The 15,903-nt window shown below is 43.3% G+C and overlaps 1 protein-coding gene across 3 annotated transcripts in view; it reads left to right on the top strand.

Annotated features, from left to right (window-relative positions):
* Positions 1–558: 558 nt before the first annotated feature.
* The window catches only part of MCC (MCC regulator of WNT signaling pathway), a 206,983-nt gene continuing 191,638 nt past the window's right edge, over positions 559–15,903 (top strand). Inside the window, exons 1-2 of one of the 3 annotated variants that reach the window (XM_048931366.1) lie at positions 559–794; positions 15,104–15,351. In XM_048931366.1, coding sequence (XP_048787323.1) covers positions 15,117–15,351 — 235 coding nt within the window. In that variant the 5' untranslated portion in view covers positions 559–794; positions 15,104–15,116. Of the gene's footprint in view, positions 905–11,743; positions 15,352–15,903 lie in introns of those variants that run through there. The other 2 variants (XM_048931365.1, XM_048931364.1) reach the window with 2 other exon arrangements.

Here is a 15,903-nt window from a genome sequence, read left to right as displayed (position 1 = left end):
CTCACTGGGAGCGAAGGGGTGGCGAGAGGACCCAAGGAAATTTAAAGGAGCTGCATCAGGAGAGGGGGAGATGGAGGTGGTTAGGGAAAGGCTCTTCACCAGCATGTGGTAGGCGTGAAACCCAGGGCAGAGCTGGAATTCAGGGAGCATCCAGGCAGTGCTTCCAAATACAGAATTTGAATATTATAGGATGGTGCTGTCTGGAGCCAAGGGTTGAACTCAGTGATCCTTGGAGTCTCTTCCAGCTTGATGTATTCTGTGATTCTCTAAAAGTACGCGATCCCCCGAGTACCACTTTGGTCAAGGTTTTCCCAGCACTTGTTGGTCCCTGTGGCAGAATGTAAGCCTGTTGAAGAGGGCAGACATTCACTTCCTCAAGGCCACCCACGTGCTCACAGACCACCACGATTTTTGATAGCGGGGCAGAGGCCGGTGGAAGAAGGGCAGGGAGTAGGACTCTCCCAGCAGGGCGCAGAGAGCAGAAGCACCTCCACACCTTCCCCGCAGCTCCCGCTGGGGGCCGGCCGGACCGAGGGCGGTGCTTCGGTGGGGCCGCGTCCCCCCTGCCCTCCGCGGGCACGCGCCCGGGTTCCGTAGCAGCACGCAGGGCCGGGGGCGCGCGGTGGGTAGGCGTGCAGCGGGGCCGCGCCCCGGGGCTCCCCCCCTGCGCGCTGGCTTTGTGCTGCCGCCCGCACTTTGCAGGCGCGGCGGGACTGAGAATCCCTGGCGCTTGAGGCAGTCGTATCTCCTCCTCCAGAGCTGGGCGCATGATGGCGGCAGCTGCCGCAGCAGAGGTGAGCAGCGCCGGGAGCAGCAGCAGCGATACCTCCAGCACTGGCGAGGAGGAGAGGATGAGGCGCCTTTTCCAGGCCTGCGACGGCGACGGAGACGGCTTCATCAGCAGGTAGCGGCGCAGAGCCGCCTCCGCGAAGTGCCGTCTCAACTTCTCGCAAGTTTGCCGCTCGGAGCGCAGCGGTGGCAGGCGGCTGGCACGCGTCCCTGCCGCCAGGCCGGACCCTCCGCCGGAGCGCAGATCGACCACCCCCTCCTCCCTGCCGGCAGCTCGCGACGGCCGCTGCCTCCCCGAGGACGGGGGGCGAGCTCGAGGCGGGGCGGGCGCTTCGCGCCGCTCCTCCGCTGTCCCCAGGTGGCTGTGGGCTCCTGAGTGGGGGCACGGCTTACCGGTGTAAGCTTGCTCGTGCCTGGGAGCTGCCCTGCTCCGGGACTGCGGCAGCGACACATCAGCGGGTGTGGAGGTTGGGGCTGCGAAACTTGCGCGCCCCAGCCGTCAGCGGGCAGGCGGCTTTCGCGGGTAAAGATGAAGCTGTGGATAGTCGTGGGGGAAGGTGAGACAGTTCTGTTGAGCGCTTGGTAGAAACAGATGTCCTTTGCGGGTGCTCCCTCAGGTATGCCCACAGGTGTCAGTGTGAGAAGGTCGATAGTCACTGTAAGGCGCTGCGGAGGCAGGGCCCAGGATGTGATGACATGAGGTATAAAATTTGTACGGCTTTTCCAGAATATCTCGTTTCCCTACGTTTTTACCAATATCCTTGCTTTGCAGCTTCGTATCACTGGTCCCAGACTGGCCTTGACACTTCCAGGAATGGGGCATCTACATTTCCTCCGGGCAGCTTCACCTCCCTCTGAGTAAAGGATTTCCTTCTAACATCTAACCCAAATCTTCCCTCTTTAGATCAGGGTCCTGGGCAACCTGATCTAAATGTGTATGTTTGGTGGCCCTGCTAGGCGGGGGGGTTGGAACTACATGATCCTTGAGGTCCCTTCCAACCCGGGTGATTCTGTGATTCTCTTTCAGTTTAAAGCCATTCCTCTCTGTCCTTTGCCCATGTTCTCTCACTGCCAGACTGTAAACAAGCTATTCCCTACCTGTTTGTAAGCTTCTTTCAAGTACTGGAAGGTCCTGTTGAGGACTCTTGCACAATTATTTAAAAAAAAATTGGGTTTCCAAATGTAAGAGCTGTAAGAGGTGATGGTAACTTACATTTTACACTGAGTCCTGTGCTGTGAGTATCTCCAGAGAGCTGAGCCAGAGCGAGGGTATTTTCGAGTTTGTCATCTAACCTGAAACCTGAGAGTATGACCCTACCGAAAGGCTAAGTAAACTTCAGTCCCCACTGTTGTCCCTTTGGAACTGGAAAGGTGCTGAAAATCTCTAACAGCTGGCAGTCACTTTAGAAATGAAACCCAAGGGTCGTGATATCTTTTATCTGAACAGCTGCCCACTCTTTTTTTTCTCTTTACCCCTCCTCCCCCAGTCTAGTAATTGTTTTGACAGTTGTGGTTCTGAAATGTAAACTAAGAAAATGTATGCCTTCCAACCATTATGTTAGGATCACTTTTCTTCACATTTGTTTACTGTCCCCATGGAAATGATTCTGATGTCAGAAAACTTTGTATGCTCACTTAAAGCACGTGCTGCCTCCTCTCAGCACATTCTCTGATCTGCAATTTGATGCTTTTCTATAGTGTAAACTCTATTGAGTTTTGTATATTTGTCTTTTAAAGCACTTACTGTGAGACCTTTGTCGTTATGCTCCATATGGACAGTTGAGAGATGCTGACGTTATACAGACCACTCAGATTTCTGATGAACTTTTCCTTAAATGTTCCTAAATTTCATTCCAAGTTAGTATTATGCGTGTTTCAGAGTGAGTGTTTCTGAGCGTTGGTTGAACTGCACTTTGGAGAGCATTACGAGCTCCAGGAACAGCCCTAAGGGGGATTTCAGTAGCAAACAGAAACATGGTCCAGGAGATAGCAATAGTAGAAAACTCCTCTGGAGATGGTAGGTCTGTTTTTGAGACTTATTTGCATCTTGCTTCGTAAGGGATTAGTGCCTTCAACATGGAATTGTCATCTTTTAGAAAAAGTAGCGAGTGAATATTTAACAAGTGATTTTTGCTATGAGTGAGAGTCACTTCATGGAATCCTAGAATGGCCTGGGTTGAAAAGGACCACAACGATCATCTAGTTTCAACCTGCCTGCGATGTGCAGGGTTGCCAACCAGCAGAGCAGGCTGCCCGGAGCCACATCCAGCCTGGCCTTGAATGCCTCCAGGGATGGGGCATCCACAGCCTCCTTGGCAACCTGTTCCAGTGCATCACCACCCTCTGTGTGAAAAACTTCCTCCTGAGATCCAACCTAAACCTCCCCACTGTCTCAGTTTAAAACCATTCTCCCTTGTCCTATCACTATGTGCTCGTTTAAGCAGCCATTCTCCCTCCTGTCTATATGCACCCTTCAAGTATTGAAAGGCCACAAGGAGGTCTCCCCACAGTCTTCTCCAAGCTAAATAAACCTGGTTCCCTCAACCTTTCCTTGTAGGAGAGGTGCTCCAGCCCTTTGATTGTCTTAGTGGCCCTCCTTTGGACCCACTCCAAGAGCTTTTCATCTTTCCTGTCCTGGGGGCCCTGGGCCTGGACGCAGAGCTGCAGATGGGGCCTCACAAGAGCTGAGTAGATGGGGACAGTCACCTCCCTCTCCCTGCTGGCCACCCCTTTTTTAATGCAGCCCAGAATATAGCTCTTCTGTACTTCATTAGCCAGCACAAATGCAACGTACTCAAACTCAACATTCCTTTTATTGGATAGTTTCAGATAACCGTTATATGGTTATAATAAGGAGAACTTGGGGTGTAATGTTGAGGTGATGCATCTTCTGAAATAAGCCCTAATATACAGACTTTACTAAAAGATGAGACTGAGAGCTCTTCTGTTATTCACTTCACGAGTAATTTTTGCTATAAAGTCAGTTGGTTTATAAAATTACAGTGAGCCCTGTAAATGTACAAAAGGTAGATTTGTTAAAGAGTTTATCAGCTTCTTTTGGTATTGAGCTCATAATGTTTTAAATGCAATTCTTTAGCCCTGTGGCGGTAAAATATGTTTTTTTCATCTACAGGATGTTTTTTGTGGGTCCGTGCAAATATATTCAGAGAGGTTTACTTAGTCGTGAGTTACTGCTTGATGTCCCTTCAGCCTATTGTCTGCTATTTGTAAAGCAGCATCAGGAACAAAATGCTTAAGCAGAGGCTGTTAGCTCCCATCTGTGAAGAGACTAAGGAACAGGACAGCTGTATTTGCGACAATGAATAGGTTTTCAGAAGATCATCCATGTAACAGAAGGGAAGTAAAAAGCTGACTTGGGTGACCTGGGAGAAAAGTAATATTATTCTGCTACGTTTTACAGGTGCTGGAGTTCCTAACTGCGAAAGCAGCTTGGTCTCAGCAGTGTACAGTTCTAGTTCTGGCCTCAGTCCAGCCCTCTAACAAGGAAATTCTAAACATCATTTAGAACAGTCAGCAAAATACCCCCTTTATTAGGTGGTATTAAGGCCTTTATTAGTCCTTGCATTCTTCTGCACATTGCTGGAAAAGTTGGAAAAGTCACAGAGTTGGAAAAGTTAAGAAAAATTTGTATTAGGGCTTTACTTCAGATCTGGGCTGTTTCTCTGTGCTCTTCTTAACCACGTGAAAGATTAACAGCTCTGTTTTAGGAATTCTTTGCAGAAATTGTCTGAGCCTTCTTGAAACTGACTTTGTCCTAACCCCAGTTTTTCCCCGTGTCTTGAAAACAGCTCTAGCTCTCATGGTATGTTTTTAGACTTTATTTTTCATCCATCTCCACTAAGGAGCTGCCAGAGAGACTGTGAAGCTTGTAATGGGAGGAGTGCTTTTGTATGGATACAGCACAATAGTATTACATCAGATAAGACTGTATGTGAAGCACTGTGCTGTTTTTTACATGGTTCTGCTCTGTTTTCTCTGTTTCTCCTGGAGCTTGCTTTAGTTTGTGGTGCCACAGTTGCATGAATTTTGTGGGTTTTTATTCTTTATTCTCCTTAGATCCTCTCAGAGCATCAGAACTGAAAGAAGGGAATAAGCTATGGGAAAAAACAGATGTATGGATATAGACAAAAAATGAGAGAAACAACCTGTGTGCTTAATTTGGGCTGAAGAAAAACTACACCATTGTTAAATATTGCCTAACAAGCATGCCAAGGATTAATATTTGCTAAAGACATAAACATTTCAGAGTCTGCATTTGATACAATTAAGAAACAGTCAGAGGAATATATTCAAACTTCTGTTTTCTGAAACCCTTGGTGTTGTAACATGAGTTAGCTGCCCAGTCCTTACGTGAACATCAAACTCAAGAAAGGGATATAATCAGACAGGTTAGGTGGAACTACTCAAGTTTTAAAGGCAGTAGAGTTAGCCAGTGTGTTTTATTGTCAGAGTTATCTCTAGATCTGCCTGTGTGCATGATGGGGAGACAGCGTGCCCACAGGCCTAATGGCCCAACAAAAGAAAAGGGGGGGCGGGGAGGAGAGGGGAGGATGTCAACCGTTTACAGGCTGGTTTGTAGCAGTTGTGTGACTGGTGGGCATGGGACCCATGGACCCTCACCTCGAGAAAAGGGGGAGGGTAAAGGGGGGAAGGGCAAACGAACGGTAGGGAGAGGGGAGATGGGCCTACAAACAGAACAGCAGCAACAATCTGAGGAGGAAAGTTAATTTACTACACATGATATCGGAATGTAAGATAGCAAAATGTAATACGATATAATTGGAATTGAGGTTAATAAGTAAAATGAGAGAGAGGGTGCCCACAACCAAAGGCCTTACTCTAAAGCTGAAGGCAATATGGTCAGGGCAAACTGCTGCCAAGGCAGGCAGCGAAAAAAAGAGAGTGATGTTGTGACCTGTGAACAGTTTTACCTTTCCTTCTGAACGGAAAATGAAAACACAGTCCTTGGGTGTGTGCAGTTCTTCTGAGATACTGGTACCTGGAAATTCAGCAGTCTGCAGAACTGGAGCACTAACTCCTTTAACTCTTTAACTCCCAGTGCTTTACAGGATGTTATGTTGTGGAATACCGATAACAAAAATCATAAAACCCTGACATTTATACAGCTTATTCTATTTTTCTTTCTACTGGCATTAGTAACTAAGGAAAAATGGCTGTAGTATAAAGCTTGGGCATACTGCTATGTGGTTTTATTGTATTCTTCTTTGAAGCTAAGTGTCCAGTAAGGCAGACTGTAGTGTGGAAAAACTGAGCAGTATGTCCCATGTTGTCAAACTTTTTGATGTCACTGAACATTATCATAACAAATGCTGAAGCTATTTCTTATCCTCATTTATTTTTAATGGGATTATTAGCTAATAGTATTTTATAGGAGTTGTTAACGTAAGAGAATTTAACTTCTCTTTGAAGTCAGTAACTTCCCTTTTGGTGAGAAAAAAAAAATATCCATGCAACTGGAATTTTTTCCATGTGTTTCTTAATGGCTGTTTATTTTTTATGAACAACTTACTAATTATTACATTTTTTTTTGTTTTTTTACAACTTACTAATTTACTTATGATCGATATCCCCTGCTCCTAATCCTTAGTAATGTCTTTAGGATAACTAAATGCCATTTCATAAGGCAAGTGGCCTTTTTCTTTCACCAACCTTGTTGCTTGTCAGTTCCCTTTTTCCGCATCAGGCTTCGAAGGTCTTGCACAGTTGGCAGATCCTTCTGCTGCCTATCAGCTTTCAAGGTTCTTCCTTACTGGCCTTGAAGGTCCCAGGCTCCTGGTCATCCTCAGAAAAGAGAACATAACTGCACACATTATGCCATTTATAAAACTAAGGAGCTACAGAATGTAAGCAGAACTTGGATCAGAACTGCTACAAGATAACACAAGTTGTGAAACCACTGCTGGCTAATGCCAGTATCTCAAGAGAAAACTAAAACTAAATCAGGAGTGTGTCCTGCTCTAGGATACTTTCCTTTATGGGGGAGACAAACAGAAGTGGGAATCTACATGCAAACAAGTTCCAGAAAAAAGACCATTACTTTTTTTTGTTCAAAAAAAGAAAACTCATTTATCTTGTTGCAGGGTTTTTGTTTTGTTCTGTTTTTACTTTGTATTGTTGTTTTAAATTGTTGATTATCTAATCTTGGGGGAAAAAAAGTCCCAGTGAAGAATCTGGACTGGATCTTCTTGCTGAAGTTAGCACTTCTTCCTACCTGAAACACAGTCTGATTCTCCACAGGAATAGCTGCCTCTGTCACTTCTTTGACCTCTGTCCCCCTCCCCAACGGAGAGATGAGGGAGGGGGACAGGAAGGATGGCCTCAGGCCTCAGGCCTCAGAGAAGCCTTGGCTGTCAAAAGAAGAACTGCCCAGAAATGGAGACTCTGGGGTGGGGGGGGGTTACAGAATCACAGAATTGTAGGGGTTGGAAGGGACCTCCAGAGATCATCGAGTCCAACCCCCTGCCAAAGCAGGTTCCCTACAGCAGGTCGCACAGGTAGGCGTCCAGGCAGGTCTTGAACATCTCCAGAGAAGGAGACTCCACCACCTCCCTGGGCAGCCTGTTCCAGTGCTCCGTCACCTCACTGTAAAGAAGTTCTTGCGCATGTTTGTGCAGAACTTCCTATGCTGCAGTTTCCGGCCGTTTCCCGTTGTCCTGTCTCCACTCACCACTGAAAAGAGTCCGGCCTCGCCATTCTGCCCCCCACACCTTAGATATTTATAGACCTGGATCAGGTCCCCTCTCAGTCTTCTTTTCTCAAGGCTGAACCGACCCAGTTCACTCAGCCTTTCTTCATAGGAGAGATGCTCCAGGCCCTTCACCATCTTTGTGGCCCTCCGCTGGACTCTTTCCAAGAGATCCCTGTCTTTTTTGTACTGGGGAGCCCAGAACTGGACGCAGTACTCCAGATAATTGCATTGTGCTCCTTATTATTGGATGTTTCCAGTATTTTTGTTTCTTTGCATTGTATAGATGCAGGAGGTAGTAGCGGCTATTAACCTGTCTAGTGGACAAATGTGGGCAGGTGTACTCTCTCAGCCAATTCATAGCTTTTCTCCCTTCAGCTTGTGCTTTCTGGGAAGGCCTCTGGTGCAGATGGCATGTTTCAAGATTGGTTTTGTGGATTTGATTCAGTCAAGCTCAGTTAAGTTTGGATTCTCTGGAGAGCATAGAGGCCACCAGCAGCCTTACTCTGCACAGGTTCCATATCTGAGCTGGTTGTCTTTTCCACTTGTCACACTGGGAGTTGTTCCAGCATGGACCTGGTGCCTCTCACCTTTTCACTGTTCATCCCACTGTGACCCTTTTTCCTGGATGTTTCCGGTGTTTTGCATTAATACCTTGCATAGATGCTCTCTAGTGTGATTGCAAGTAGGGAGATTTGCAAGAAGCTTTTGTGCATGTCTTCATAGGAACTCCATATCCTTACGTTTAAAGCATAGAAATCACTGTTGGCTGCTTTACTGGTATTTCTGAGACTTCAGTTGGGGTTTAGTTTTTATGCTTCCAATTATGACTGCTTGATTTTTTTAATCACTGTTTGCTCAAATCTTTGAACAAAGAAAATTCATTAGAAGTTAATTAATGAACACAGAGATGGCCTTGTTTTAAAAAGTGTAAAAATGTTATTTTTATTCAGACACTTGTCACCTCAGCTGGTAATTGAAAGAGATTAAGTAGGTTAGTTCTATGCCTAATTATGTCTTCAGAAAGTTGGGCTTGGAATGGCACTTGGAGAAGAATAGTTAAACTGTACGTATATGACTATTGAACTATTGTTTCTGACACTGAAAATACTAAGTACAGTGATATGGTTCCTGCAAATAGGCTTGGCAATAATAATAATACCTTGTAAGACATCGTCTGCAGAATAGTTTGAGATCTAGTAATAAAAAATGATAAAGAAGAGCTTGAGTGCTATTTTTTTTTATATCTGCAAGTGAGAATGTGAGTACGAAAGCAAAGGTCATATATGTCGGGCATCCCATCCTATGGTCAGCGTGAGGGGGAGAAAGGGACTGGGGTTTTTCAATGGAGCAGTAATCTGCCAGGTGTACAGAAGAAATTACTGAGGTGTATTGTAAATAGTTGCTGAAACTTGCTGGAACAGAAATAATTTCGACATGACAGCGCGCTCTTATCTGTCTGTGGTGCCCTGCTCTGAACAGTCTGTATCCTTACTGCATTTCTCAGGTTGCCTAGAGAGGTGGTTGGATGCCCCTTCTCTGCAGACAGCCAAGGTCTGGCTGGCTGGGACTCTGAGCACCCGGTTGAGATGTAGGTGTCCCTATGCAATGCAGGGGAATTGGACCAAGTGACCTCTAGCGGGCCCTCCAACACATACAATTCTGTGCTTCTATGTTGGGGAAATAAAAAAGTTAGACAGAACTTGGATTTATGTTTCAATTAGTTGTACTTGAAAAAATGTGATGTAAGGTTCTTAAAGACAGAGTCTGAATTATTCTGTGTGCATTTTCTTTCCTAAGTGTCAACAGTTTGTGGGCTGGTTCTGCAAATAGCGAGGCAGAGGGTTTTCACAGATCCACGCCTCCAGAAAAGGGAAACAGGGACCCCAAAATAATTAAAAACAGCAGCAACAATCTGAGGAGAAACAAATTCATTTATCAAATATCAAATACCGTAATACTGAGGTGAGATGCACAGTCTGTTTGAGCAGGGAGGAGAGCCTGATGAAGAAAGAGAGGTCAGATGACCTACCAAGGCCTCATATCTGTTCCCCCTGAGCAGAAATGATGACAACACAGCAAGCAGTCTTGTGGGGAACGTAGTGGTTCTTCTCTTCTGGGACATGTACTTGGAACTGGAGCATTAACACTTCAACTCCCAGTGCACTACATGATGATATGATTGGAGTACTGATAATCAAAAATCATAAAACCATGGCACTGAGATCTTCCAGAAGATAAAAGTAACAGAAATTGGGCAAAGATAAAATATACTTCTTTCTTTAAAATTATGCCGAGATAAGGATCAGTCTGATTACAGACTATAACTGGCTGAGTATAGGTCTGTTAAGAACAAATTGAGCTTTATAAAAATCAAATAGGAACAGTTAATAATGAAAGGATGCCAGAGCATCTTTCAATAGAAAGCATCCAACAATAGATGACTTCTATCTTAAGCTTTTGGTGTTTTATGACTCTCCTAATAGATCCAGAGTAATCAGATGCCAATAGCATGTTTTACACATAGAAGATAATATCAAATTGGAAGAATGGCCTACGGCATGTTAGTACTGTTAACAATTAATGATCTGGATGATAAGATAATGAATAAGCTTAATTAAATCTGAATTCTGATATCATGCTGTTGAAAGAAAGGACTTTTGCTTTAAACTTTTCTACTCGTTTTAGTATGTGTGGGTTGTTGGTTTGTTTTCAGTATATGCTTTTAGTGTGTGCTAATTTTGCATGCCATCATGTGTCCAGTTGATGGATCTGGTGGAGACCAGAGCAGTTCACTGCATTGATTAGACCTGCAGAAAAATTCAGTTCTTTATTCAACAGAAGATGGGACATCAGGTAATGGTTTTAAAGGAACCAAACAATTAACTTCCTTTCTCAAATAGCATTCTGAATTGTAGCCGGGAAGTCTTAGGTCACAAAACTTGCTGTGGAAGACTGTGATGTGTGAGGCTGTTGAAGCTTTAAGAAAAGCTGAGATTCTAATTGTCACAAATGACACAGGTATACTTGTACCAAAATTTTTTTCGCAGTCTTTCCAAGGCATCACTATGTGCTGTACTTCTGTAGGGTGACACTTTAATAACATAAAGCTCATTCAGTTGATCAGCACAATCCTGAAAATTGAGCTCTTCATTACTCCTCCTTGGATTTAAAACACAAAATATCCTTGCACTTCATACTTTTCCTTTGCCTTTTCATTCTGTTTCCCACCATGGGCTCCTGACTTATTCCTTCCCTCCAAACTACTGTATCTCTTTTTTCTTCTCCTGAAGTTTTTCTTTCCACATGATCCAGTATCACCAACTGCATGCTCTGGTACTCTGCCCTCTGTCCAGGTTAGTAGAATGGATCATGCTTGAATAGGAACAGGAATAGTTAGTTGTTCTTTAAAATAGTTTGAAGCAGTACTGTGCTTCTAGTGCATAGATTAGTAAATTCTGTCCTGAAAAAATGCTGGCATTATGTGGCCAATGCTGTGCTCCTCCACTCTGTCTCATTTCTGAGTTTGTGATATTATGATAATAGTGTTTCTCAGTTGACAGTTTGGGCCCTAGAGAGCTTGGAATTGTTTAGAAATGGTTAGCAAATGGCACAAAAAATCCACTTACAAAGTTCTGCTCCTTTTAAAGGCTGCATGATCCAAAAGGCACTTGATCTTTCTACTACTCAGTGTTTAGGTTTTATGTGCTGTTCCTGCATGTTGTGGATCTGAGAGTCTTGGAGCATTGTCTTTGTGAGGTGGATATGTTAGAAGGCTGTGGAATTGTAATGACTTACTTCTTTAGGTACAGATTAAGAAATAAATATTTCGTACAACCTGCTTTATGTGATGATACCTAGCTAGTTCTTTCGCCATCTAAAATTCTGATAGAGGTTATTCTGGTAACTCTCTCTGAACAAACGTTGACCCTCTGTGAATCTTCTGGTGGATCTTACTTAAGACTAACTTTGTCTTGCAATTGTTGGTGGCTCTTATCTCTGCTTTACTCCCCAACCTTTGTATGAGTTGATTCCTGCAGTCTCTGTGTGATGCTGTAATTTTCTCAGTTGGACATTTGTAGTTACATTTGTAAGAAGGAGATTAAGTTTTTATCTGTTTGTTTGTTTGTTGTTTGTTTGTTTTCTGGCAGTGAAACAAGTGAGCTAGAAGGCAGCTGTTGTGACCATAGAATCATAGAATAGCTTAGATTGAAAGCGGTGAGGTGCAGGCACAAGCTGCCCAGAGGGGCTGTGGGTGCCCCATCCCTGGAGGTGTTCAAGGCCCAGTTGGATGGGGCTCTGGGCAGCCTGGTCTTGTATTAAAAGTGGAGGTTGGTGTCCCTGCGTGCAGCAGAGGGGTTGAAGCTTGATGATCTTTGAGGTCCCTTCCAACCTAATCCATTCTATGATTCTGTGACCTCAAAGATCCTCAAGTTTAAACTCTTCCAGGGCCCGTCCAGCCTAGCCTTGAATATGTCCAAGGATGGGATGCCCACCTCCCTAGGCCAATGTCTTACCCCACCTTACCACTCTCTCAGTGAAAAATTTCCCCAGCACCTAATCTAAATCTCCCGGCATAGTTTGAAACTGTTTTCCCTTGTCCTGTCCCTGTAAGGGACGATGATGAATGGATTTGTGTAATGTTTGCATGCTGGTCAATGTGACAGAATTGTCAGATTGTGTCAGCTGAAGGTCTGCACACATAAGGGAGCTACCCCAGGTTCTTCAGGTGCCTACTCTGGTAGGACGCTGAATTGCAGATGAAGGAAGTGAGGCAACTGTCTGATGATACCGGTAATCGAGAGACTACTTTGCCTCTGAAGAGAGTGGTGCTGGCTTTCCTTCCTCTGTCATAAACTGCTACATGGAACTAAGTCAACAAAAGCTATTCTTGTTATCATGATCAGTTTTATGCTGTGTTAACTGCCTTAGTAGAGGAACATGGAAGGAGTGGGATTATCTCTTTTGACAGCAGAAAGCTAAAAAGCTGATTCCACAGTTCTCACTTCTTTGTGTGGGGAAGCAGAAACAGAGCAAAGGAAGCTGGAGACAGGCTACTTTGGGGAGCCAGATTAATGGACAAGAAAGACGAGTAGAAAAACTGAATTTCAGAGCGTAGAGCTACTTCTCAACCGGTAGGAAGCTGATTTGCGGGGCAGAAAACATCTGTGAATTGCAGGAAATCTCTAGCTTGCAGAAAAAAGTGAGGTCCTTCACAGAAGTATTTGTTTGACCTATGTCTAAAGTGAAGACTGATGAAGAAATTAAGACAAAAAGTATATATTTTTCTTGAGGCAACTGCAGGTTGCATAAGCAAAGATAAAATGTGTCCTTGTAAAATTACCACAAAACCTTTTCCGTAGCTGAAAATGTAAAGTCCGAATAATTCAAGTTTGTTTCAAGTCAAGACCCATAATGACCATCAACTCCAGCTCCTGGCTCCACAGAGGACCATTCAAAATTCAAGCCCTATTTCTGAGAGCATTGTCCAAACAGTCCTTGAACTCCATCCATGTGCAGCACAGTATCTTATCTGGTCTAAGAGTACATATAACTTGAAATGCTTAAAAGGTGCTTTGTAAATGGCTTTTATTAAATTTGTTGCTATAAGTGAAGTGAAGCCTAAAACAGTTGATGTCAATGCCACCACATCACTACTGTTGTTAAATCTGGGGGTTGATGTCAGATTTAACTGCTGGCATCTGAATTCAGGCTAGCTCTGGTTTGAATTTTTAATATAGACATAGCATAGCTGTATCCCCTGTGAAAATTGGAATGCTTTGTCATCTTTAGTTTTCTTTGCAGCATCCTTATGAGATTGGTCTGTATTGTTATCCTAACTTCTAAAATAAAGGAACAGAGCCGTGATAGGTTTTATTTACTTATTTGTTCATTGTCCAGGTTAAATGCCAAACACAAAACTCCAACCAAAATTTTAAATACAAATATCAGTTATGGTTGATGCGTGTAATTTAATTTTCTTATAATAATTTCTTGTCCTATCTGGCAGTCTATGCTAAAATGCATGCTCATAGCATTTGTTGTTGTGTTGTTATTGCAGTTCATTTTCATTATAAAAATCTCTGCCAAAAAATCTGCTGGAGAAGCTCTTACTATGCTCTACCCAGCAGATAGCTTTATCTGTAGAACAGGTAGGTATTGACATGACAGGCAATTGCAGGAAAGAAATAGCAAAGGGTGAGACTGCCAAAGTAGTGATAATTCTTTTAATTTTCCTTTGAAAATGGAGAGAATGTTGCACCAAGTTTTTGATAGTGTAGGGCAGCTGTTGATTGAGATCTGGATTATCACTCACGTTTTATTTTGAGTGCGACTGTTATTTGACATATATGTATCTCTTCCTTCAGTTGCTGGAGAAGTTGTAACAAGGAACGCTTAGGAAGATTATTCAGTCTTGATTTACAGTTGCTGAGTTCTGAATGGCAGTGGCTTTTATTCTTTTTTTCTTTTTTTTTAGCAGTTTACATTTTGAAAAAGGCAAGTATGACGGTCTCTTCAGAAAGGGCCTCCATTTTCTGAAGTCATTGCTAGAGAATGTCAGATGTTTGTCCAATAAGTTCACTTTATTCACTGTTAGTCGTCCACTTCTGATTCATATTGTGGCTTTTACCACAATTACTGAGAATTCTTTCAGCAAACTTATTCTTAATGTAATTTTAATAATGGTGAGCAAACAGAACGTCTTCTGCTGAGGATGTTTAGCTTCAAATTAAGTCTAAGGTATGTCCTTGAGATTCTTTCGTTCTTCACACAAAATAGAAAATAACATTGACCTTAGTGTTGCTGGCTGGTTTGTTCTTTAGCAGTATGCTTACGTGTATTTATATGTATTTATCCAAAGAACACATTATATACATTTGTTAAGTATATCACACGCTTTCAGTAACTACCTTGTTGACTTGGTTGCAGTTGTCTTTTAGCTGCTTGCACTCAGCATCAGAGTATTTTATGTAATACTGCCCTCCTCTCTGCTTTGAGTTTCACTGAACAGTTAGACCAAGCAATCTTCTTGAGAGGATTTTGCAGTCATGATATTTGGAGACAGGCTTGAAAACATTTATTCCAAATGCTCCTTTCTGATGTTTTCTTTGGCCATAAATACCTTTTTCCTCTTTAACTTACTGCTGTTCAGCAGCAAAAGAGATTTCTCTCTACCACAAATAAAATGGAAGTCAAAGCTGCTATTGATCCAGATGAAATGTAATGATTTAATTTCTTAGTACGTCACCTTACTCTGAAGATCAACAGCATGATTCAGCTCTCATTTATGTCTCTGATAGTTGAGGTGTTGAAAATAGCATGAAATTAATCCTTAAGAAGAAATCTTTTGCGTTTCCATGATCTTTCTGTGTTCCAATTTCTTTCCAACTTCAGGTCATAGATTGATAGAAAACAGTAGTTGGCTTATTGGGTTTAAATGTCTGTACATTTGTGCATTTCAAAATTAAACAGTATTCCTTCCAAACTAAACTGTTCTTGTTTTTTCTTCTCCATTCCCATTTTTCCAATCTTTCTTGCACTTTTCTCCCTCCCTTACCCCAATTTTCCCTCTAAAAATATTCTTAGGAATGACTTGCTGATGGTGTGCCGCCAGCTGAATATGGAGGAGTCTGTCGCTGAGATCATGCACCAGCTGGGAGCAGATGAAAATGGAAAAATTTCCTTCCAGGATTTTAGTCAGTGTCGCATGCAACTGGTGCGAGAAATCAGGAAGGAGGAAGTGGAGCTTTCTGTGAAATCAGATGACTCTTGTAAAAAGAAAAAGTTAAGAGATAGAATAGCTTCCTGGCCAACTAGCAGCAATAACAGTTTAGGTAGGTATGACATCTAAATGTCCTGCTGATGTTGTTTAACAGACAACAAGCTCTGATTTTGTTGCTACTAATTCTTTTTGGCATCAGAATTGTCCCTGAAGAGCTTTCAGAATATGCTTTGGCATAAATTTGTCACATGTTAAAGTGTTGGTACAACTGATGCATCCATGTTGGTTTGGTGTGTGTACAAATATGTGTGAAGAAAGTTCTCTTCTAAAAAACCATAATTACTCAAGACAACATCGTTGAAAAGACAGGAGTTGTGGTTATATTTTTATCTTGCAAATGCTATATGTCAGTATGTCCAACCTGCAGCCTGCGGACCACGTGCAGCGCAGCACAACTGCACTGTGGACACCCTCTGCCTCGTGCCATCATGGTGTCAGCTCTGCCGTGCCGAGGGGCCTGGCCCTGGACTCACACCCATTGCTCACAACTGCCAAACTGCTTTGGGCGCTCAGCACACTGTGGGTTGGAACCAAGGGTAGGGGACGGTGCAGGGCAGTGCTGACTTTCCTTCTCATGTCTGTCACACACACTCACTCTCATCAA

This window comes from Lagopus muta, chromosome Z (assembly GCF_023343835.1).
Source record: "Lagopus muta isolate bLagMut1 chromosome Z, bLagMut1 primary, whole genome shotgun sequence".
NCBI lineage: Eukaryota > Metazoa > Chordata > Aves > Galliformes > Phasianidae > Lagopus > Lagopus muta.
This window is presented reverse-complemented; position numbering and strand designations above follow the sequence as displayed.